Source organism: Megascapheus bottae, chromosome 18 (genome assembly GCF_031878675.1).
Source record: "Megascapheus bottae isolate mThoBot1 chromosome 18, mThoBot2.hap1, whole genome shotgun sequence".
Taxonomy (NCBI): Eukaryota; Metazoa; Chordata; class Mammalia; order Rodentia; family Geomyidae; genus Megascapheus; species Megascapheus bottae.
The window spans coordinates 32,365,238-32,389,674 of NC_143526.1; the positions used below are offsets into that span (position 1 = coordinate 32,365,238).

The 24,437-nt window shown below is 45.7% G+C and overlaps 1 protein-coding gene across 4 annotated transcripts in view; it reads right to left on the reverse strand.

Moving 5' to 3' along the window:
• The window catches only part of Mtcl2 (microtubule crosslinking factor 2), a 74,251-nt gene that overhangs the window by 24,721 nt on the left and 25,093 nt on the right, over nt 1-24,437 (reverse strand). For 3 of the 4 annotated variants that reach the window (XM_090352311.1, XM_090352313.1, XM_090352312.1), the window contains exons 3-6: nt 21,347-21,505; nt 8,604-8,666; nt 6,101-7,315; nt 2,554-2,694 (exon numbers count right to left, since the gene is read on the reverse strand). In XM_090352311.1, the coding sequence (XP_090208437.1) occupies nt 2,554-2,694; nt 6,101-7,315; nt 8,604-8,666; nt 21,347-21,505 (1,578 nt within the window). The remainder of the gene's footprint in view (nt 1-2,553; nt 2,695-6,100; nt 7,316-8,603; nt 8,667-21,346; nt 21,506-24,437) is intronic. The other variant, XM_090352314.1, reaches the window with a different exon arrangement.

Genomic DNA, 24,437 nt, shown 5'->3' on the forward strand with positions numbered 1-24,437 from the left:
CTCCTGAGTAACTAAGATTACAGGCATGAGCCACCTGGCTAGTGCCTGGCTATTTTCTTTTTCTTTTATTCCCAGTGTTGAGATGGAGCCCAGGGCTTTGGAATACCAACAAATGCTGTGTCAGCCCATGAGAACTTTTATATTTAAGTGTTGTATACCAGTGAAACAGTTTAGCTTGGCCAAGTGTGGAAGTGGTAACAGGGATGAACAGGAGGATTCTGAGTTCAAGGCCAGCCTGAATAACCTTAATGAAACTCTTTCTCAGAAACTAAACAAATAAAAACCAAACCAAACGAACAAAAAGAGCTGGGGACATAGTTTAAGTGAGAGTGCTTCACTAGCAAGTTTGAATCCCACAGGACAGCCCAAAAAATACAGTGTAGCCAGTGGTACCTGAGGCAGGAGGATAACCTAAGCCTAAATTCAAAACTATCCTGGACAGCAGAACAAGAAACCATCTTAAAACAAAAAGAAAATGTTTAAGTTTTTCTGGTAAGGGAGGAAAATGGTTATGTTTCTCTATGGAAAGCACTTGGAGGAAGCAATTAAATACATGCACGGAAATATGTGCAGGGAATAACGTTCTCTATTAGTGAGCCTTAGAAACAAATAGGCTCATTTCCTTTCCTCAGAACATTAGAAACAAGTCTCTTAGCCCGTTTCAGAGCTGAGGATTTAACGCAGTCTTCTCTGTAATAGGCAAGTGATCTACAATACTCAGCTCCATCCTTAAACCTTCTCTTTATTTTCTAGGGTACTGGAGACTAAATCAAGGGCTTCACATAATAAACACATTTCTCTATCTCTAAGCTACCTACCAGATTACACAATATACTTTTTCCCTTGTCATCATTTCTAGGAAACTCAGATTATCTTGGTTTAAAAGTTTGATCTAGTCAGGCACAGTGGCTCATGCCTGTAATCCTAGCTACTCAGGAGGCTAAGATCTGATTATTTGGTTCAAAGCCAACCCAGGCACTAAAGTCCATGAGACTCTTATCTGAGTCTTTGCTGAAGAGCTCAGGAACAGGGCATAGGCCCAGAGTTCAAGCCCCACAGCTGCCAGAAAAAAAATTTTTTTTGATCTTTCAGTTTCCAGGGAGCTTCTATACAGCTGTAGGCAGATCTTCCATATCTGCAAAAGCTGTCTACTCAAGAATGCTCATCAGACTGGGCAACAGTGGCTCACGCCTGTAATCCTAGCTCCTCACGAGACTGAGAACTGAGGATCATGATTCAAAGCCAGACCAGGCAGGAAAGTCTGTAAGACTCATCTCCAGTTAACCACCAGAAAACTGAAAGTGGCACTGTGGCTCAAGTGGAAGAGCACTAACCTTGAGCTGAATGAAGAACTCAGGGACAGAGCCCAGGCCCAGAGTTCAAGCCCCACGACTGACAAATGAAAAAAAAAAAAAAAAAAAAAAAAGGACTTACGAGTAACCTTGCTGTGAACCTAGAGGATTCCTTAAGAATCAGAGAATATTAGCAATTCTAACCCTGGCAGGGGGATGGAGGGGTGGCACACTGGCTGAACTTACATGCAGGTCCCTGGGTTCAAATGGTATTTCCTGCTCCTCCACATATCAAAACTAAAGCCAAGACTTCTCATGCATATGCCTCTTTGAACAACCCTATGAGGGATTTGTTTTTGGAAATAGGGCATATATGATGAAATTCAGGGTGGACTTATTTTTTTTTTTTTTTTTGCCAGTCCTGAGGCTTGAACTCAGAGCCTGGGCACTGTCTCCCAGCTTCTTTTACTCAAGACTGGCACTCTACCACTTGAGCCATAGCACCACTTCCAGCCTTTACCGTTTATATGGTACTAAGGAATCCAACCCAGGGCTTCATGCATGCTTGGCAAGCACTCTACTATTAAGCCACATTCCCAGCTTGGGCTTAAATTCTTGATTCTCCTGCCTCAGACTCTGAAGTGCTAGTATTACAGGAATGTAACACCACACCCAGCCAGACCTTCATTTTATAGATGAAAAAGTTGAGAATCAGTGATATGAAGTAACTCATGCAAGATCTCAGCCTGACTGTGGAGTCTGTTGCCTCTCTGATGCATGAATTAGCAGTTTCATGTCAGGCACTGGTGACTCACACCTGAAATCCTAACTTCTCAGGAGGCTGAGATTTGAGGATCTCAATTCCAAAGCCAGCCAGCAAAGCTGATGAGACTCTTATCTTCAGTTGACTACCAAAGAGCAGAAATTGATGTTATGGCTCAAGTGGTAGAGTGACAGCCTTGAATGGGCAAAGATAAAGGACAGAGCCAAGGTCCTGAGTTCAAGCCCTAGTACTGGCACCCCCAAAAAAAAAGTTTAACAAAATGACATAAATTACTCAATTCCCTGTGGAATTCAGTACAGAAGAAAAATCTTATAAACTTCCCTTGATTAGATCATGAGAACTGTCTAAACTTCCGTTTAAAATCAAATACAGTGCTCAGACCCATGTCATCACTCTCCATGAGTCACTCAGTTTTGGGGAGGATTCAGTCTCTGGCCACCTAACCTACTACTTGCCTAGGCCAAGACCCAGACCCACCTCAGAGGCATAGGAATCATTATCTTCAGCTCGGTAAGACCGGAAGCTCCGACTGGGGTCTGGCTTTGAATCCAAGTCACTGATGCGGAAGGCCTCCCGCATCCTGGGCTCCCATTCTGTCAGGTCCCTGAAGTCCTGCGGCTACTCAGAGATACAAGGCAGAAGATAACCAAGATAAACATGCATGAGAAGTTGCCCAGGGCTTCCAGAAACAGTTTCCACCAGGCCTGGGACCACCCACATGTGGGTGGGGCCTAAGAAGTCTCCAGTCTTACTGGGCAGCCATTCAATGACTGCTGTTGAAAAGATGAGTGAGTAGGTAAATGTGATTGCAAATACTCATTTGGTGCATGTCTGTTTTGTACATGGCTTGCAGAAACACCCAGACAGTCTCACCACTTGTGTGGTCCCTTCTCACTCTACTTCAAGAATCCAAAGGGAAATTCTACATCGAACTATCTGCTGGCTTAAAAAAAACACCAGACCAAACCAGAGCCACAGGGCCTGAGTGAAAGGTAATTATGGCACAGGGCCACTGTGTCATGCATAAAAAGACAAAGTCAAATCTGCCTGTACAGACACGGAGAGATGCTTGCTGTGCTCTCAAGACTAGTCTGCGGTCCAGCCTCTGCCTCTTTGCTCAGTTCTGTGGACACACCACATTCTTCTTCCTCTCATCTAGTCTGTCGAGTGTAGGTAGAGTTCCTGTCCACCTGAGTTCAAGTGCCACAATCCAAGGGTAGGAGGATTGGGGAGGCAGGGGCAGGAACCAATGCAAAAAGAAAAGAAAATATGGGACTTGGGAAAAGGAAGGTTTGAGAAAAGTGGGTTTGCTCTCACCACGGCCCCTCAATGCTTGGCACTAAAATCCTAACAACAATAAATGGGCCATTGTGACAAATGGACACATAGATACTGGCATGAAAAAATATACATTGTATAGCAATATTAGACCTAATATTAAGCAATCTGGGAGACAAATACATGTCTTGTGGGGAATTTTGTTTTTTTGTACCACTCCTAGAGCTTGAATTCAGGGCATGGGCACAATCCCTAATCTCTTTTGTTCAAGGCTAGTTTGCTCTACCACTTGAGTCACAGCTCCACGTAATGGTTTTTTGATCATTAATTGAAGATAGAGGCTCATGGACTTTCCTGCCTGAGCTAGCTTTGAACCATGATCTTCAAATCTCAGCCTCCTGAGTAGCTAGGATTACAGGTGTGAGCCACCAGTGCCCAGCTGGAGGATGACTTTTTTTTTTTTTTTTTTTTTGTCATGGGACTGAACTCAGGGCCTGGGTCATGTCCTTCAGCTCTTTTGCTCAAAGCTAGTGGTCTACTGCTTTGAGCCACAGCTCCAACTTCTGGTTTTCTGGTAGTCAATTGGAAATAAGAGTCTATGGACTTCCCTGCCTAGGCTGGCTTTGAACCGTGATCCTCAAATCTTAGCCCCCTGACTAGCTAGGATTATAGGGTGAGCCACCAGCACTTTGCTTGGAGGAAGACTTTGAAGGGCATGCTATAAGGATGGAACTAGATCTAGACCCATGCAACTAGATAAATGTGACAACTGGGAACTTGAAACATGGCTCTAAATTTTCATTCCTATGTGATTTTCATTAATTTAAGCATGGCCTTCCTTCTTTCCTAACTCCCTTCCTTCCTCCCTCCCATCTTTCCTTCCTTCCATTCTCTGTTGAGGATGGAATGCAGGGTTTTGTGAATAGGTAAGCACTAAACTATACCACTGAGCTCTATCTCTAGCCATGCATGGCCATGATTACTGCACATGACCAATCCAGACACTTGGCAACTTCTGAACCTTTTTGAATGTTTATGTACTTTTTCAAAAATGCTTTTGCTATTTTCTAAGTAATAACTTATGAACACCAAGGCTGCCCATTATTTGCCAGTAGAAAATTGCAAGTCTTTCTTTTGCACAGAAACTGATCAAAAACTTTAAAAATATATATTTGGGCCAAGAGCATGGTCTAGTGGCAGAGTACTTGCCTAGTATACACAAAGTCCTGAGTTTGATTCCTCAGTACCACATACACAGAAAAAGCCAGAAGTGGTGCTGTGGCTCAAGTGGTAGAGCACTAGCCTTGAGAAAGCCCAAGGACAGTGTCCAGGCCCTGAGTTCAAGCCCCAGGACCAGCAAAAAAAAAAAAAAAAAATACACCCCCCCGATAGGCTAGAAATCTACCACTTGGGCCTCAGCACCACTTCCAGCTTTTTTCTATGCATGTGATAAAGAGGAACAGAACCTGGGTCTTTGTGCATGCTAGGCATGTATTCTATTACTAAGCCAAACTCCTGCCCTCCCCCATATATATATGTATATATATATACATATATATATACACATATATATGTATATATATATATATATATATTTTTTTTTTTTTTTTGCCAGTCCTGGGCTTGAGCTCAGGGCGTGAGCACTGTCCTTGGACTTTCTCAAGGCTAGAGCTCTACCACTTGAGCCTCAGCACCACTTCTGGCTTTTTTTTTCTATATATGTGGTACCGAGGAATTGAACCCGGGTCTTCGTGCATGCTAGGCAAGCACTTTAACCACTAGGCCAAACTCCCGGCCCTGTATATTTTTTTAAATACAAAAGGAAACTGAAAAGAAGAATGGGAAGGGCTGCAGCTCAGCATTAAAACATTTGCCTTAGGCCCAGAGCATAGCCTAGTGGTAGAGAGCTCACCTAGCATGCACAACGCTCTGGGTTCAATTCCTCAGAACCACACACTCAGAAAAAGCAGAAAATGACACTGTGGCTCAAGTCGCAGAGCGTTAGCCTGGAGCAAAAAGTGTCCAAGGGCAATATTCAGGCCCTGAGTTCAAGCCCCAGGACTGGCAAAAAAAATTTAAAAAGTAAAACATCTGCTTTAGTAGGAGGGCTGGGTGTGTGTGTGGGGGGGAGCGGCAACCTGGAAAGAAAACAGCCTCAGAGCCACTGACTGTTCTTAGTAAATGGGTGACTTGTGATCCACTCCACCAATGGGCTCATATCTAAAGATGAGGAGGACTTGATGAACTAACAAGCAAGGTGCTATGTAGATTGTTTAAACAAATTACACGATTCAATTGCCATAATGTTCAAAAGGTAGAGTAAAAAAAAAAGTCAAGTGAGGAGAGGGGTTGTCCTTGGGACTGACTGTGGGGTGAGGGTCTGAGAGGTGCTTTTGTCATACTCTAGGTGACTGAGTGCAAATTCATAAAGCTGTGCTGGTGTGCAGATTGGTGTGGTGTGGTACTTTCTCTGCCTATAAGACTGGGTACAATGTTCAGAAGAAATTAATCCTAGAAACTCAAGAGGCTGAGATCTGAGGACTGAGGTTTGAAGCCAGCCTGACAGGAAAGATATGAGATTCTTCTCTCCAATTAACCACCAAAAAAGTGGAGTTGTGGCCTAAGTGGTAGAGTGCTAGCCTTGAAAAAAAAACCTCTTAGTTCAAACCTCAGGACAGTCATCAAAATAATAATAATAATAATAATAATAATAATAATAATAAAGGCTGGGACTGCAGCTTGTTACCTGGAAGTCGGAGCCAAGGTCTTTGGCCAGGATAATCTCCTTGCAAGGCCCCTGGGGGCCCAAGAAGGGATCGGGCTGCTCCTTGCCGGGGACTCCGAGGGCAGCGTCGGCCTTCCTGGCGAAGGCGTTGAGCTCCTGCTGCAGCATGCTCAGCCGCACCAGGATGGCGTGGACCAGCTTGGCATCCCGGGGGCCCTCACTGTTGTCGGGGGCCTCGTGCAGACGGAAGTCGGCGCGCTCGTTGTCCAAGCACAGCCGCAGGCCCCCCGAGAAGCCATTGGCCTCGGCCACCAGGACGTCGATGGCCTTGCTGACCAGGACGGCCTGCTCCCGCAGCCCGGGCAGCGCCTCGGCCTCGCGGGCTCTGCTGAGCCGGGCGGCGTTGCCGGCCCCGGCGGCCCCGGCGGCGGGGGAAGCCTCGCCAGGCGGGGCGGGCACGCACTGCGCAGAGTCCCCGGCCTCCGCGTCTGTCTCCAGGGCCGGGCGCGCGCTCTGGCTGGAGGCCAGGTCGCAGCGCTGAAGGTTGGAGAGCAGCACGCGGTTCTCATACTGCAGCTTCTTGACCTTGCCGCTCAGCTCCCCGATCTGCAGCTTGGCGGCTGCCAGCTCCTCCCGCGAGGGCTCAGCGAGCGCCGGGCCGCTGCCGTCCTCCGACGCCGGCGCAGGCGCGTCCGCCTCGTGCTCGCTGCGGTACCTGGCCAGCTCGCTCAGCAGCAGTTTGTTCTGGTCCTCCAGCTCGGCTGACGAGCGCCGCAGCAGCTCGGCCTCCTCCTCCACGAACTGCAGGTGCCGCCGCAGCTCCGCCAGGCTCTCGCTGCACTCGCCCGCGCCCAGTGCCGCCGCCAGGGCCAGCCGCGCCTCGGGCCCCCCGGGGCAGCCGCCCGGACAGCCCACGCCGTGGTCCCGCAGGTCGTCCATCTCGGCGCGAAGGCCCCGGTTCTCCACCTCCAGCTCCACGATGCGGCGGCTCAGCAGGTTGGCCTCCTCCTCCACCAGCTTCAGGTGCACCTTCAGCTCGGTCTCCCGCGAGTGCGGGGCGTCCGCTAGCTCCTCGGCCGACAGGGCGGCGTCCAGGTCCCCGTAGAGAGAGCGGTACTTGAGCAGCTCCTCCTTCATGCTGTCGTTCTCCTTGGCCAGCTTGGTGAGCTTCTTGCACATGAGGGCCGACTCCTCCTTGGCAAAGTGCAGCTGGCACTTCAGATCAGCACTGTCCTCCTGGAGCAGGATGGGCGCAGGGGGACAGGCAGGATGGTGAGGCTCCCCACTAACTAACCTCATGCTGGGCAGAGGCAGCCCAACCCTCGAGGCCCTTCCTAATACAGCTTCCCCCCAACCTGGAAAATGGAGTTGTAACACTCCTGCCTCTTGATGCCATCGGGAGGATTAAATGACATTACATAGGAAAAGCACTTGGGACCCTAGCAAGCCATCATTAGCACCAGAATACTATGGTATTCTGAGCCTGCCAGGCATAGCAAGTAGCACTTGATTTTTTTTTGCTTGCTTGCTTGTATCTGATTCTTAAACAAATCCGTGATAGGCATAGATGGGGAAACTGTGGTCACATACACAGAAAAAGCCAGAATTGGCGCTGTGGCTCAAGTGGTAGAGCTCTAGCCTTGAGAAAGCCCAAGGACAGTGCTCAGGCCCTGAGCTCAAGCCCCAGGAACAGCAAAAAATAAAAATAAAAAAAATACACCCATATATATATATATATATATAATGTCGGTGCACTCGTTATCCAAGCACAGCCGCAGGCCCCACAAGAAGCCATTGGCCTCGGCCACCAGGACCAGAAAGTTGAAGTAACAAATTATATGTCCATCAGGACAGGGGCTAATGGCTTATACCTGTGATCCTAGCTACTCAGGAGACAGATCTGAGGATTGTGTTTTGTAGTAGGTAGGAAAGTCCATCACCATTTTTTTGCCGGCCAGTCCTAGGCCTTGAACTTAGGGCCTGAGCACTATCCTTGGGCTTTCTCAAGGATACAGCTCTACCACTTGAGCCACAGCATCATTTCTAGTTTTTTCTATGTGTATGTGGTACCGAGAAATTGAATCAGGGTCTTCGAGCATGCTAGGCAAGCATTCTACCACTAGGCAAAACTCCCATCAGACTCTATAATCTCGTTAAGTATCAAAAAGTCAGAAGTGGAGGAATAGCTCCACTGGGAAGGCTAGCCTTGAGCAAAAAAGCTCAGGGACAGCACCCAAGCTGAGTTTAAGCCCAGCACCAGTGTGTGTGTGTGCATACACACAGTTAATCAGGTAACAGAGCCAAGATCACTGAGTCTGGTCCTTTGTTATCATGTAAATTAGCACGATGGGCTTGGAAAAGTCTGAGAATATAAGAATCATAGGCTCAGAGGGTGGTTTGGGGCACGCAAAGCCAAGAAAATGAAGGGGTGGATGAGGGGGCACTGGAGAGGGCTGGGACTACACTCCCTGCAAGTGAAGTTAAGTTTCAGACCACAGTGGCCTCAGGGGCTATTGGGAAGTACCTGTGCTGAAGGCTTCTTGTCTGTCTTCCCCAGAGAACGGGTTCCTCTTTTCTTCAAGGAATGCTGCAGAGAGAGAAGAGTCTGAACTGAAAGCTAGCAAGGTGACACACATCCAAAGAGCAGTCACAAGTCCCCAAGTAATTCTGAGGATTGGAGCTCTGCTTGTCTAGGTCCAGGCTTTCACTCTCACCCAGTGCTGAACCAGAGGACCCTCAAAACCAAGTGGGCTGCAAAGGGTACAGAGGAGATGTCTCTGAACCTCCCAAATCTAAGGCTTTCCCCATCTCTGCCACATACATTGTGATCCAATTGGCCTGGACGAAGACCTGGAAATCTGGGTCTCTGTTATGGTTTATCTTTTATTAGTTAAACACTTCCAGAGAGAACAAAACAGTAAGTAAGCCACACAAGGTACCAGGGAGGATGTCATGTTGTCAGGTTTTATGAGAACTTGAATTCAGAATGAATACTAATGAATAATGAATATGGATGTAAAAAACATAATTTACATAGGAGACCCAGAAACAATCACGAGAGGCTGCTGACAAATAAGGATTTAAAAAATCCAGAAGCACTTGTGGGGAGGGGGAAAGCAACAGATTTAACTACACAAATAAATACTATATGGGGGAAAAAAAACCTAACTTAATAAAAGTAAATATATAAATAAACTAGGAAAAATAATTGTAATTCATAATACTGATAAAGGCTTGATATCCTGAACATGTAAAAAAACTTCACAGATACTGAAAGAACCAACAAACCTGTAAGAAAATGGGCTAGAGCTCTGGGAGTTCATAGGAAAGGTGAATGTGTTTAGTCCTATGAAGATACTCAGCCCTGCTCCTGAGGGAGAAATTCCAATGACAACTGCATGAAGCCACCATTTCTCTCCCAACAGATTGGCAAGAATCCAAACCATCTATCTGACAAAAGAGTTTGTTAATACAACCCTGGCAAAACCATGATGTTCTTTTATTGCTGGCAAGAATACAAAATAGAAAAAGGTGGTCTGCACATGTGATCCCAGCTACCAGGGAGGCACAGACGGGAAGATTAAGGTCTGAGGCCAGCTCCAGGCTTTAAAAAATAATAATAATATGAAGCTTGGTGCTGATGGCTCACATCTGTAACCCTAGCTACTCAGGAGGTTGAGATCTGAGTATTATATTTTGAAGCCACCAGGTAGAAAAGTCCTTGGGAGACTCTTAACTCCAACTGACCATCCAAAAACCAGAAGAGGAACTGTGGTTCAAAGTGAAAGAGCCCTCACTTAGCAAAAAAGCTTAAGGACAGCACCCAAACCCTGAGTTCAAGCTCCATGGCTGACAAAAAATATAATAATAATAATTACTATTATTATATGAGACACAATTAAAAATAAACTAAAGCTGAGCTATAGCAGGCACAAGAACACTGAGTTAAAGCTACAGTATCAACAACAACAACAAAAAAAGGAAAGCAAAATGGTACAATCCAAGCCCTATGGCAGTCAATGTGAGGAAATGCTATAATAATCAGTACTGAACTTCCTCACTATTTAAAAGTCACTCAATGAGATGCATGATTCCACTAAACACTTCCTCCCAAGAGAGAAGTGATTCATGTTGGCAGTGTTTAAACCACACTTGGGTTGTTGCAATTTTTTTTTTTTAGATTGGGCGGGTAGACTTTCTAAAAATGCTTCCAGGTGACATGGATCCACACACACTTTCAACCCTTATCTCTCACTGTTCATCCCTGAAAGTGAGAGCCACTAAAGTGATTTAAGCACCATTTTACTGGAACCAAGTCAGGGGCCAGAATTTGTTCAAGGTTTTTACAGTAAATCTATAGCCAGCCTGGGATATGTTCTTGTCAGAGCTCTTGGTCGAGTTCCAAAGACTGTGCCAGGGTCATGGGGGAGCCAGCATAGTGGTTCTTAACCTATGTTGACACCAGAAAACCTTGGAGGAAGGGGGAATTAAAAATTAAATACTGCTGTCCCAGGGGCTACTCAAAAATCCTGATGTAATGGACTGTTTTCTCAAGTAGTAGGATTTTAAAAAAACAAACAAGGGCCGGGAGTTTGGCCTAGTGGTAGAGTGCTTGCCTAGCATGCAGGAAGCCCTGGGTTAGATTCCTCCGTACCACATACACAGAAAAAACCAGAAGTGGTACTTTGGCTCAAGTGGTAGCCTTGAGCTGAAGAGTTCAGGAACAGTACCCAGGCCCAGAGTTCAGGCCTCACTACTGACAAAAAAAAGAAGTTCCTCCATAATTCTAAAACAGAGGCTGGGCAGGAGAAGGAACTCCAAATGGGCCCCTAAGGGTATCTTAAAACCCAGTGCCAGGGGCTCCTAGCTACTCAAGAGCATCATGGTTTGAACCCATCCTAGGAAGAAAAATCCATGAGACTATCATTTCCAATCAACCAACCACCAAAAAAGCTAGAAGTGGAGCTGTGGTTCAAGTAGCAGAATGCTAGCCTTGAGGAAAAAAAGCTCAAGGAAAGTACCCAACCCCTGAGTTCAAGCCCCAAGACTGGTACATTCACAAAACAAATATAATCAGAGCTGACCACTGATGGCTCACACCTGTAATCTTAGCCACTCAGGAAGTTGTGTATTTTAATTAAGGACATGCTTAGACCAAAGTACAGTGCAGTGGTAGAGCATTTGTGTAACATATGCAATATGCAAAGCCCTGGGTTCAATTCCTACCTCCCCAACCCAATATGAGAGTGAAGCAGGGGTACAGGAATTACATGGTACATGAATTACATCTTGATTTAAAAAAATGTTATAAGCTGGGTGTGGTGGCTCACACCTGTAATCCTAGCTACTCAGGAGACTGAGATCAGAGGATTGTAGTTCAAAGACAGCCTGGGCACTAAAGTCCTTGAGACTCTCATCTCCAATTAACCACTAGAAAATCGGAAGTGGCCTTGTTGGTCAAGGGGTAGGGCAATAGCCTTGGACTGAAGAGCTCAGGGACAACGCCCAGGCCCAGAGTTCAAGCCCCATGATAGAACAAAAAAAAAAGAATCAAGGGCAGTGGGGATGCCTGAGGTGTAGAGCACCTGCCTAACATGTGCAAACTTAAATTCAACAACAGTATTACCAAAAAGAAAACAGCATGATACTACTATACAAAAGTATGCTTTTCCCCTCCACCTTTTTTTTGGGGGGGGGGGGGAAATAGGTTACATACTCTTCAAATTTGTATCCTTTGCAGGAGGGCATGTTAGGCATAGAACCTAGGGCCTCAAGCATGCTAGGCAAGCATTCTACTACTGAGCCACATCTCCACCCCCAAATCAGTCACTGTAAACATGTATGTAGAGCAGAGAAAGCCAACGTCCCTTCTGTGCCCCTCCATTCTCTCCTCTACCCTTCTCCTGAGGCCCTTGGGTGTTCTGGAGCTGTTTTTAGATCTCTGGCTCTGTGTTTAAAACACTGAAATAGATGGTGCTGTTTTGGACTTTCTTTCCTTCCCATGTTTATTTGATTCTGTGATCTCTGATTTTTATAATAAGCACCTTAGGCAAAAGAAAACCCTAAAATAGCCAGCATTTTAAAATTTATATCCATGTAATATGATCCTGTACATTACCAAGACAGTGTATACAATATAATCCTTTGTGTGTTTTAAATGTGTGTGTGTCCTTAAATGCAGAGAAACATGCACTCTTGAGCAGAGAGAGAGGGAGAGGGAGAGAGAGCGAGAGAGCGAGAGAGCGAGAGAGCGAGAGAGAGAGAGAGAGAGAGAGAGAGAGAGAGAGAGAGAAATCTGTTAATACACTATTAATTCTGCCACTTCTAAAAACATGCCACATGCACAGGATTCAAGATGCAATTGGGGGGGGCAGGGTTGGAGGGGGTGTTAAAACAAGTTACCAGTTCTCCAGGCCTGAGTCAGCCATCTAAACCAGAACTTCTTCTAGTTTTTTGTAGAGGTATGCTTGGCATGTATGTATGTATGTATGTATTTATTTCACAGTCCTGGGGCTTGAACTTAGGGCCTGGACACTGTCCCTAAGCTTCTTATGCTCAAAGCTTGCACTGTATCAAAAGCCACAGCACCACTTCTGGCTTTTTCTGTTTATGAGGTACTGAAGAATTGAACCCTGGGCTTCAGGCAAGCACTTTACTACTAAACCACATTTCTAGCCCCATTTATGTGCTTTTGTAATGACATTTTTGCTTTACTAGCTTTGTGTTACTTTTTCTTAGTTTACAATCCCCGACACATATATACTTTAAAACAGTGTACACCGAAAAACTTAATGGAATTATAGCTGGGATTTAGCCTAGTGGTACAGTGCTTGCCTAGCATACACTAAGACCCAGGTTCAATTCCTTAGTATCATATACATAGAAAAAGCCAGAAGTGATGCTGTGGCTCAAGTGGTAGAGCTCTAGCCTTGAGAAAGCTCAAGGACAGTGCTCAGACCCTGGGTTCAAGCCCCAGGACTGGCAAAATAAAAACAAAAACAAAAAACCAAGCCAAGCAGTGGCTCATGCCTGTAATCCTAGCTACTTAGGAGGCTGAGATCTGAGGATCAACTTTTAAAGCCATCCAGGGACTACAGGACAAGACTCTTATCTCCAATTAGCCTCTAGAAAACTAGAAAAGAGGAAGTGGGGCTTGGCTCAAGGGTAGAGCAGTAGCCTTGAACTGAAGAGCCCAGGGATAGTGCCTAGGCCCAGAGGAAGGCCGGTAGCCTTGAGCTGAAGAGCTCAGGGACAGTACCCAGGCCTAGTTCAAGCCCATGATGCACAAAAAAAAAAGTATGTGTTCCTCCCACCCAAATAGAAATTCCCTCTAAGTACTGGATTGCAGATGAACTTTTCTTCCTATGGCTAGTGGTCTTCTACTTTTCCCTGATACAAATACACCACTTGTACCTGCAGGAGGATAACAGACTAGGCAAGGCATGTTTTTCAAATAGATTTCACCTAAGGAGACACCAAATGCAGTAGAAGGAAGCTACAAAAATGGCTACACCTCCTGGAAAGGAAAAAGGAGGGTGGTAGGCAGAGAAAGATCCACCAGTTCTCTTAGAACTACAGTGGTTCCAGCCACACCACACCATGTGGAGGCCACTGGGCTCAGCACTGCCCTTCAGTTCAGGGGGGGAAACAAGGCAGGCTTAGAGTACAAGCCTTTCCTCCCTTCTGCAGGGCAGCAGCTGGCCAGGCAGCCGGGGGGGGTGGGCTGCCATGCCCCTCGAGAGAGTGACAGCTTGTCAGAGAAGCCCTTTTGTGGAGCCCTAAGGGGTAGAACCAATTCTGGCCCCAGAGCGGATGTTCTGGCCCTGAGCCCCTGGAGGGCAAACCAGGACACCAGAGGGAAGGAGTACATCTGGAGGAAGACAGCCAAGGGCGCTTGCTCTGGCCTGACAGGCAGCAGGGCCTTCTCCACCAGCAACCACTCACAAGAACACACAGAGCAGCTAAAATGGTGCCTGGGGTATCTCTCCTTCAGCTACTCCCATCAGGAGCCAGAGCTCCCTCTATGGACACCCACTCTGCAGCCTAGCCCAGAGCTGCTTGAGCACAGCAGGAAGAAAATGCCTCTAAAGACCAAGACCAACACCGACTTCCTCCAGAACAGCCCAAAGAGCCAGGCAGAGAGGCCACATGACTCCTAGTTTACAAGGAGAGCATTTGGGAGGGAGAAAGCAGAGACAGTCATATGTGCCTACATCAAATGTCTCTGGGACAGTGTGGACTGCAAGTTTGGCTTGCAAAACAGCTGGTATAAAACCCTTCACGAGAGACAATAGGCTCACTTAGGAAGTAAAGGCTTCTAGGTCCATAGCCGGCTGTGGGTTGTAATGGCATGACTATAGTAAGTACTGTATTGAGCAGCCTTATTCTACACTGATCACTTTATATATTTGCCCCATTTAAATTTCCCAAATACCCATTTTATAATAAACAGGGCATTGGAGCAGTTATGCATTTTGCCTAAGGTCACAGTCACTTGCAAATAAGTGACACAGTCCAAACTCAAATCTGAAGCTATATGACTCCAAATCTGAGTTTGCCTTGTAGTGTACAGACCAGGCAGAACTGAGAACTGACCTCAAGCCCTCCGATATCAAGGTCAGTACCCTGGTGGGAAATCCAAATGAGGAACTGGTGCCACAGAGGAAGGTACTCTTGCAGTCAGCAGGACCATAAATTAGGCTTCAGGAAAGCCCAGGATGGGGAAAAGAGGGCAGGAGCACCCCAGAGTCCTGGCTTTAAATTGTGTCTTTGCCTTTCTTGAGTTCCATTCACAGACAGGAATACTACTCCTAGGAATGTACCCAAAAGAAATGGAAAAACAAACCAACAGAAATGTACACATCAGTGCTTACAAAAGCACTACTCATGGGAAGCCAAAACGTGGAAACCCAAATATCCAGCCACCGATGAATGAGTTCTATCCATACAATGGATTACTATTCAGCCACAAAGAGGACTGAGGTCCTGATACAGGCTTAAATATAGAGAGCTAAACCTTGAAAACATTATGTCAAGTAAAAGAAGCCAACACCCAAGATCACATATTGCATGACTCCCTCTGAATGAAATGTCCTGAATGAGCAATCCATAGAGATAATGTGCATTAGCAGTTGCCCAGTGGCTAAACAGAAGATACAATGATTGCTAACAGGTTATGAGGTTGCTTTTGAGGGCCATGTGAATGTTCTAGAATTAAAAAGTATAGTGGTGGGGAGAAAAAAAGGACAAATAAGACAGTTTTAGTCAGGCACCAGTGGTTTATACCTATAATCCTTACTACTCAGGAGGTTGAGATCTGAGGACTGAGGTTCAAAGCAGTGTGTGCAGGAAAGTGCATGAGATTTTTTTTTATTGTAATTAATAGAAGGGTTACATTAGATCCACCAGATAGAAGGTGCATTACTTCACATACATTGATACCCTTTCTCATGTGTACATGAGATTCTTATCTCCAATTAACCACGAGGGGGGAAGGGGGACAGAAGTGGCTCTGTGGCTCAAGTAGTAGAGTCATGAATAAAGTAGAACAGTTGTATACTTTAATTGTGTGTGTGTGTGTGTGCCAGTCCTATGGCTTGAACTCAGGGACTAGGTGCTATCCCTGAGCTTTTTTGCTCAAGGCGGGACTCTACCACTTTGAGCTACAGCTCCTCCAGTTTTTCTGGTGGTTAACTGGAGATAAGCATCTCATGGACTTCCCTTCCAGAGTTGGCTTTGAACTGAGATCCCCAGATTTTAGCTTCCTGAGTAGTTAAGATTACAGGTGTGAGCCACCAGCACATGGTGCATCCAGGAGCTTTTGTGTTCAATGCAAGCACTCTTATCACTTGAGCCATAGCTCCATTTCCAGCTTTTTAATGGTTAATTGGCAGTAAGAGTCTCATAGATTTTCCTGCCCAGGTTGGCTTCAAACCACAGTCCTCAGATCTCAGCCTCCTGAGTAGCTAGGATTATAGGCAGGAACCACCAGTGCCTGGTAAAGTTGTATACTTTACATGATGAATTATGTCGTTTTTAAATTCAATCACAATTTTAAAATTGTCAAGAAAAGTGTAGCACCTACAAAATGAGGCTAACAACACAATAAGTAGGATGTGAGACTGTGGAGGGTTAAACAATGTCTGGGAGCAGTGCCTGGCAGACACAGCAGCTGCGTTATAACAAACCACATCAACACTCAAGCAGGGACAATGATACTGGTGGAGGCTGGTGTTATGGTTCCTGAGCAGCAGCCCAGCTGGTCTATGATGCCACAGCAGTGCACCATGAGGGCGTGCCTTCCTCCTTTCTGCCTCGCCAAGAGATGTCTCCATGGCAACTGCATCAGCTCAGGCCAGGGGCTCCCATTCCCAGTTGGGTGACAGCAATGCCTCAGCAACCTATCAGGATGGCAAAGGCAGATCCCAGTGATGGGGCTGCAGCTCTGGCAGAGAATTGCTGAGGGACCCTCGTTTCCTTAGAAACCATATCAGGAAAAAGGAGGAGGGAGAGAACCAATAGTAAACACTGGCTAGATACTGAAACAGCATGGGCACATTGGAAGGGCAGACCAGCCTCTTCAACAAATGCCTGGAAGGGAAGTGACAGTGTCTTCTAGCACCTATTCTGTGCCAGCCTCCACATTTACAAACTTAAAATTTAAATGTAAAATTTCACAATTAATGCCCAAGCCCAAGTACAATATTGGTCTCATTTATACCATGTCTTACTATGTGACCTGGCTGTTCTTAAACTGAACTCAAGCAATCCTTCTGCCTCAGCCTCTTCAACAGCTGAGACTATAGATCTGCACGAACCCCCACATCTGGCCTTTATATACTTTTTTTTTTTCTGCCAATCCTGGGACTTGAAATGAGGGCCTGGGCACTGTCCCTGAGCTTCTTTTACTCAAGGCAGGCATTCTACAACTTTGAGCCATGGTGTCAATTCTGCTTATGTGGTACTGTGGAATCGAACACAGGGCTTCATGCATGCTAGGCAAGCATTCTACCACTAAGCCACATTCCCATCCCTTGTACATTCTTATTTAAACAACAATCCTAACATAGGCTGATGATGTAGCTTAGTAGTAGAATACTTGCCTAGCATGAGCAAGGCCCAAGGTTCTAACCCCAATACCACCAAAACAAAACCAAATAAAGAAAAAAACCTGACTATAAAACTAATAGAAATAAAAGTGAAAGTTATGTTCTCCTTTACTCCCACCATTTTTGATACCCTTACTCCTATTTTTTGTGTATTTGTTTTCTAATGCTAGTATTAGGGCTCACATTCTTAGTATTTTTCTGCTCAAGGTTAGTGCTCTACCACTTGAGCAACACCTCAGGCAATAACCTGAGGCCCTGAGTTCAAGCCTCAACACTGACACGTGCACACCAAAGAAACAAACAAAAAAATCTAATATAAAAGTCTATCCTTTTAACCATCTTTATTTCCTTTCTTTCTTTTTTTTTGTGGGTCATGGGGCTTGAACTCGGCCTGGGGGCTGTCCCTGAGCAATTCAGCTCAAGGCTACCACCCTACCCTTGAGCCAAGCCCCACTTCCCATTTTCTAGAGATTAATTGGAGATAAGAGTTTCAGGTCCTAGCTTATTGCTCTATTTTAGCTTTCAAAAATTTTCCCAAAGGTCATATGATCTGCTAAAAGCATGCTATGAGTTTATGATGGACTTCTGGGAGTTAGGACCCAGTGGAAGGGAATTATGTGATTTGAAATGATTGGAAATGAAAGGCCAACACATTTTCTTCTGTCTTTTAGCTTCCTGGTTGTCATGTGGTAAACTAGTTTCTTCCAAGCCAATGGCAGCCCTAATGAAAGCTCCAAATTAAAGTAGCCAGGAAATCGTGAACCTTTGAATTCATTCAGAAAAACCAATCTTTCTCCCTTTTAAATCTAAAAAAAAAAAAAAAAGGAATCTCACGTCCTTTTGTGCCCAGGCTGGTTTTGAACCTTGACCCTCAGATCTCAGCCTCCTGGGTAGCTAGAATTATAGATGTGAGCACCATGACCCGTTTTTTCTTTTCTTTTTAATTAAAGTATTAACATTGATTCTTACATCATATTTATTTTCTTATAATGGTTAAATACATGTAATGTTTGTTTGATTTTGTTAGTGCATGCTAAGCATCCTCCCCACTCCCCATCCCCCCACTCATAATGTGCAATCATAACTACAATCTGTCTCCAAAACCCTTTCATTTTCTCAAACTATGACCTATTAAACAACCATTCCTCATTCCCACCCTACCTAGCCCAGAAACCACTAGTCTACTTCTGTCTATGAATTTGCCTACTCTAGGTATCTCATAAAGTGGACTCATGCAGAATCTGCTCCTCTGGCTGGCTTATTCACTTGGCACGCCCATTTCATCTATGTTTGAGTGTGCATTACTACTTTATTCCTTCTACAGGTTGAACACTGCTCTGCTTTCCAGAAAACCTCACTTTGTGCATCTGTCCACCTGATGATGGACATTTGGGTTATTTCTTGAGATATTGTGAATACTGCTACTATTATAAATTTTAGGTTTACAAACATCACTTTGTGTTCCCATTTTCAATTCTGTGGGGTTTATATGCAGAATTGAAACTTGTTGGGGACCAACTGTGGGGTCAATGACCTTGGACCTGACCTTGGACCTACACAACTGTATACACAAGGAAGTAACTCTTATCAGGATAACTTTAAGCAATGTCAATCAGTTCTTATCAGGATGACTTTAAGCAATGTTAATCCTTTCTCATTTATCCTATATATGACTTGTTTACTATTTTGTATGAATGTAGCCTCTGGCAGTTCCCTAGTTTTAAGAAGAGTATTTAAGGTCAGAATTTAAAATAAACGAGACAGTCTTAGGCGGCAGTCTGGAGCTCACAGCCTTCTTGGACTGCTGACTTGGGCTGTAGTCCTCCCGAACTCCATCTGTTTGTCTCCCTTTTAATTTTTCCTAGTCCTTGTCCCTATTTCAGGAATCCCAATCTGCGAACCCTGGTTTGCTGCCGGCTGGCCCCGGCGGAAACTGATGAATCTTTTTTTTCCTCACAGTCCTGGGTCTTGAACTCAGGGCCTGAGCACTGTCCTTGGGCTTTCCTAAAGGCTAGCACTGTACCACTTGAGCCACAGCACCAATTCTGGCTTTTTCTATGTATGTGGTACCGAGGAATCAAACCTGGGTCTTCGTGCTTCAAATCTCAATCCTAGATCTCAGCCTCCTAAATATCTAGGATTATAGGAGTGAGCCACCCATTATAGGAGGTGACCCACTTGGTCACCTCAATCTAATTAATGATCTGAAGTCACTGTATAAGTTTATGAGGCTATTGTTTGTATGTTGGCATACAAAGGTAGAAAAGGAAACTTGGAGAGTGTCGTAGCCATAGCTCACTGCTAAGGAAAGGCTCGATGCATTTTTGTTCCTCAGTTTCCCTTCTACATAACTAGAACAGGCCTGAGCTCTAAGGTACTATTTTTTTATCAGCTGTGGGGCTGACAAAAAAGTTCCCAGGACTTTGTTGCTCAGGGCTAGCACTCTACCACTTTAAGCCACATGCTATTTCCAGTTTTCTGGTGGTTAATTGGAGATAAGAGTCCCATGGGGAGATGAGAGTTTGGCCTAGTGGTAAAGTGCTTGCTTAGCATGCACAAAGTCCTGTGTTTGATTCCTCGATACCACATACATACAAAAAGTCGGAAATGGTGCTGTGGCTCAAGTGGTAGAGCCTTAGCCTTAAGAAAGCCCAAGGACAGTGCCCAGGCTTTGAGTTCAAGCCCCAGTCCCGTCAAAAAAAAAAAAAAAACAACCAAAAAACATAAAGAGTCCCGTGGACTTTCCTGGCCAGCTAGCTTTAAACCATGATCTCAGATCTCAGCCTTTTGAGTAGCTAGACTTACAGGCATAAGCCACCAGTGCCCAAGTCTAAGGCAAGCACTCTGCCAAACTCCCAGCCCCATTTTTTTTTTTTTTTGCCAGTCCTGGGGTTTGAACTCAGGGCCTGGGAACTGTCCTTGAGCTTATTTTGCTCAAGGCAAGCACTCTACCATTTGAACCACAGTGGTACTTCCTAAGGTACTTTCTGAAAGTGGGTCACCATGGGGTGGGGGACATAACAGTAACAAGATATGGTGACATAGTCTCCTTGCTATATGGATATTAGATACAAACAATACAAGAGCAATTACTCAATACTTGGGTACTCAAGGTCATTGACATGAACTTGGAGATATAAATATAACTATATAGACATATGAGTCTATGATGGGATATATATTCTATAGACATTTTGATATACAGATCAATATATATTTGTGACATACAAAGGCTCCGCTTAATTTTAATTTTGTTCTTAAATTTATGTGCCAGTGATTACATAGAGATTCCATTCTTGAATATTTATAATCAAATGTTACTAAAATTTTTTAATTAAAAAAAAAGATAGGGTGAAAACGACACCATACCACACTTGTGCTACCAGGTGCTACTATGGGTGGGCTGTGGCTGTGGGAAGGGAGATGCCTGGCACCCATCTATGAAGCAGGGTGGGTGGCACAGCAGTTCTCAGCAGCAAATCCTTCCTTTCCACACAAGAAGTGCTGGCACAGCACACTAACACACCCATGAGGAAGGGCAGCTGGAGGACTGTTTTGTCCTCAGGGCTGCGTTTCTTAGACTTGGACTGCTGGCACGTGGGTCCTGTGGGGAAGCGGCTGGGTGCCCATGAAGAATGTACCAGCCTGGGATGCCTTGTGAGCAGCCAACCAGCTGAGGCTCCCAGGTACTTCTGGGGCTAGTCATCTGGAATGCAGGTGAATGGAGTCAGGGGGATGGGGGGAAGGGTTCAGTCTTTAAGAGTCACCCAGGGTGAAAGGTTGCCATCAGCATCAGCATTCTGCAGAGCCCCTGTGGCCTACATGACCTTGAGGCCATCCCAACCTCTTTTCGGGTCTATTTTCCCATTTATAAAATATATCACCGCCTTGATGAACTTTCTAGAAAGTCATTGTCTAGTGTGGTACCAAACATGCTAGAGGCCTAACAGCAGGAGCGGGTATGCCAGGCTGAGCCAAGATGAGGAGGATGGTACCAAGGGGTCACACTCAAGAATTCAGTATATACTCAGAAAATGCGTGCTGGATGAATTGACAGGGAGGCATAGCAGAGAAGTTCTAGTCGTACAAGCAGAGAGGCTCCAGTGAGGTGGCACTGCACCTGCTGCCTGTCCCAGGCCAGTGTACCAGTGGCTCTCACCTCTCTGGGCCGCTCCAGCTCTGTCTGCAGCACCTGCTTAGCCAATTCCGTCTCAATGAGTCGCTGCCGCAGATCCTCATTCTCCTCCTCCAGCCGTGCCCGCTTCTTCTCTACCACCTCGAGCTCCTTGTGCAGACGCATGGAGATGTCCTTAGAGACCTGAGCCAGGGTAGGGGGAACAAGGACATGAGAAGGGTGGAGGATACTGGTTTGAGTACTTAAGTCCTGCTGACTGTTCTACTTTAGCCACAGAGCAATCCGACGCAGGCCATTCTTACCTCATCATCCCCAGTGAGCAGATGAGGCAACTGAGGCACAAAGGGGGCCTAAAATTCACTAAGAGTCTAAGAGTATCCAGATGGTAGCACATTCAAAGCCCAAAGCTGAGCACCTGCCAGGTGCCCAAAAGCTATAATAGTCCTGGTCTAAGGAATTACTTATTTACATGTGGCTTTTAATAGTCCCAAACCTTGCCCTGCCACCCTCAAGACTGTGGTGGGGTCTGAGGTTATCTTGAGGATGGCATAGGTTGGAGAGCAAGTCCAGAGCAAGAGGAGTCACCATGATACTGGACAAATCACTCCCTAGCAACGTGCCTCAGTTTCCTTAGCTATAAATGAGCATAACAATACCAGGCCCAACCTTGCAGAAGGATCAGATCAGCTCACACACACAAGCCTGGGCCCAAGGCCTACCACATGGAGTGCTGGGTGAGCAGCGGCTGCTGTTCCCAGGGGACGATGGCTAGAGGTCACAGTAACCCCCAGGACTGTTTCCAATTGTCTGGGAAATAGAACATACCCGAAATGACAAAAGCTGGGCACGTTTCCAACTTATCCCTACAAAAGGGAGCTAACGGAACAGTAATCTCCAATCTCTAGCTCCAGGATGAATCAACAACAGCACCCCATTTCTTGAAGGACACCCTTTGTCCTATTCCCTGCTGGTTGTAAAGGAAGGTCAGGAAAAATGAGGACAGCCCCTCTGAGCTGCTAAACCGCAAGTAGACTCCAACCGTGAGCCGGTCAGGTAATGGCATTTGTGGAACACCTACAGGGTGTTAGGACTCATCCGTCTCTACCCCCGAGTCTGTCCTAGGTTACTGACAAGGACTGATGCTCTGAGGAAGTGACACACTCACAGTCACATACTGCTGAGGGTGGGTTGAGCTAAACTGGGAGCCCCGAAGATTTGAAGGAGCTAGTGTAGTCAGATTCCTTGAAGGGTTTTGAAGACTTTAGAAACATCACCTATATGTGGGGTACCTAGCCCAGTACCACGCCTTCCAGGATCAGAAATGGCTATGGTACCACCTCTCTCCAAAACAAAATAAACAGGGCTTGGCTCTGTCCTCTGCCTGGGCACAAGCCCAGCTCAGCACAGACCCCTTGGCAGTGTACAGGGTACAAGGCAAGCCAGGAAAAACAACAACCAGAATGGAAACTGGGTATTACCTCCCTCCTTCTACTCCCCCTGTCCCGTTGGCCTGAAGGTCTCTAAGGACAGCCAAAAGGACATTCAGGATCTATGAGACTCTTCAACTGCTGTCAAACTTTCCTTGTTCATAAAGAAGAGTGAGAAATGTCTCATATCAGCAAAGGACAGGGCAGGGAGAAAACTAGATTTGAGCTGTGAGCCTGGACAAATTGCTTAACATATAGTAGAAGACTGACACAGTCTATTCCCAAGGGTTGCTAGAAGGAATAAATGACCTAATAATGGCAGAGTGGTGGTTAGAACAGAGAAGATGCTCACAAAAATACAAGCCTTTTTATTCATTACTATTACTATTATTTTATACAATTATTCCTATTCAGTGAATTGTAGCAGTTGTGTTTACTTCAGATTTTCATGAACTTGGTCAACCTGGTTTTTATTTTATGTTTTTTTTTTTGTTTGTTTTTTGTTTTTTGCCAGTCCTGGGGCTTGAACTCAGGGCCTGAGCACTGTGCTTGGACTTTCTCCAGGGTAGAGCTCTGCCACTTGAGCCACAGTACCACTTCTGGCTTTTTACTATGTATGTGATACTGAGGAATCAAACCCATGTCTTTGTGCATATGAAGCAAACACTCTACCACTAGGCCAAATTCCCAGCCCTGGTTTTGATTTTATGAAATAAGACTTCAGATCCATGCAGAGTTGCTGAAAAGCCACAAGTTTAAGGTAGCATCAACACAGGAATTTTTTTATGCACTGCCAAGATGATTGCTTTGCAGGACACATTCATCCCCCAGGCTTCTAGCTATGATCCCCATTTGGGAGCTAATAAGTCACTCAGGAAAGCCCCTCACTCATCCTTTCAATTTGCTTGGGCAGTAGGGGGTAGAGTGAGTGCAAGGGCAGTGAGGTAAAGAAATCAAGACCCCAGATCATGCCTGGGCTCGTTTACATCTCTCTTTTTTTCTTTTAGCCAGTACGGGGGCTTGAATTCAGGGCCGGAGCACTGTCCTTGGGCTTTCTCAAGGCTAGTGCTCTACCACTTGAGCCAGGGTCCCACTTCCGGCTTTTTCTATGTATGTGGTATCAAGGAATCAAACCTGGATCTTCGTGCATGCTAGGCAAGCACTCTACCACTAGGCCCTCGTTTACATCTCTTGTAGTACTTGCTAGATGAGCAAACAAATCAGATTGAAATAAGGGAAAGAGAGATGAAGGAGTAACTGGGTGGGTATGGAAAGCTGCACCTCCCTACCACCGCCCATCAGCTGATGTCCAGGATGAGCTGCTGCAGCCAACGTACCTTCCCAACCTGTTCTAACTGTGCAACCCTGGTCAGCTTCAGACAAGCTTCACTTTAGGTGGGGGGATGCCCCATCTCCACCACAGCCTCTACCTGGGGAGGCCCCATGGACTCCATGAGTTGATGAGTTGCTTGGTCTTCTCCCCTTCTGCCCCTTCTCACTCCCAGGGTGCTATGTCAAGGAAACCTATCCTAGCCAGGTACAGATGATTCGTTCCTAGAATTCTAGTTATACCAGCAAAGCTGAGATTAGGAGGATCATGGTTCTTGGTGGAAAAGTTCATGAGATTCTTTCTCAGTGGAAGAAGCTGGGCTTGGTGGTATGTGCCTACCATTCCTACTACAATGAGA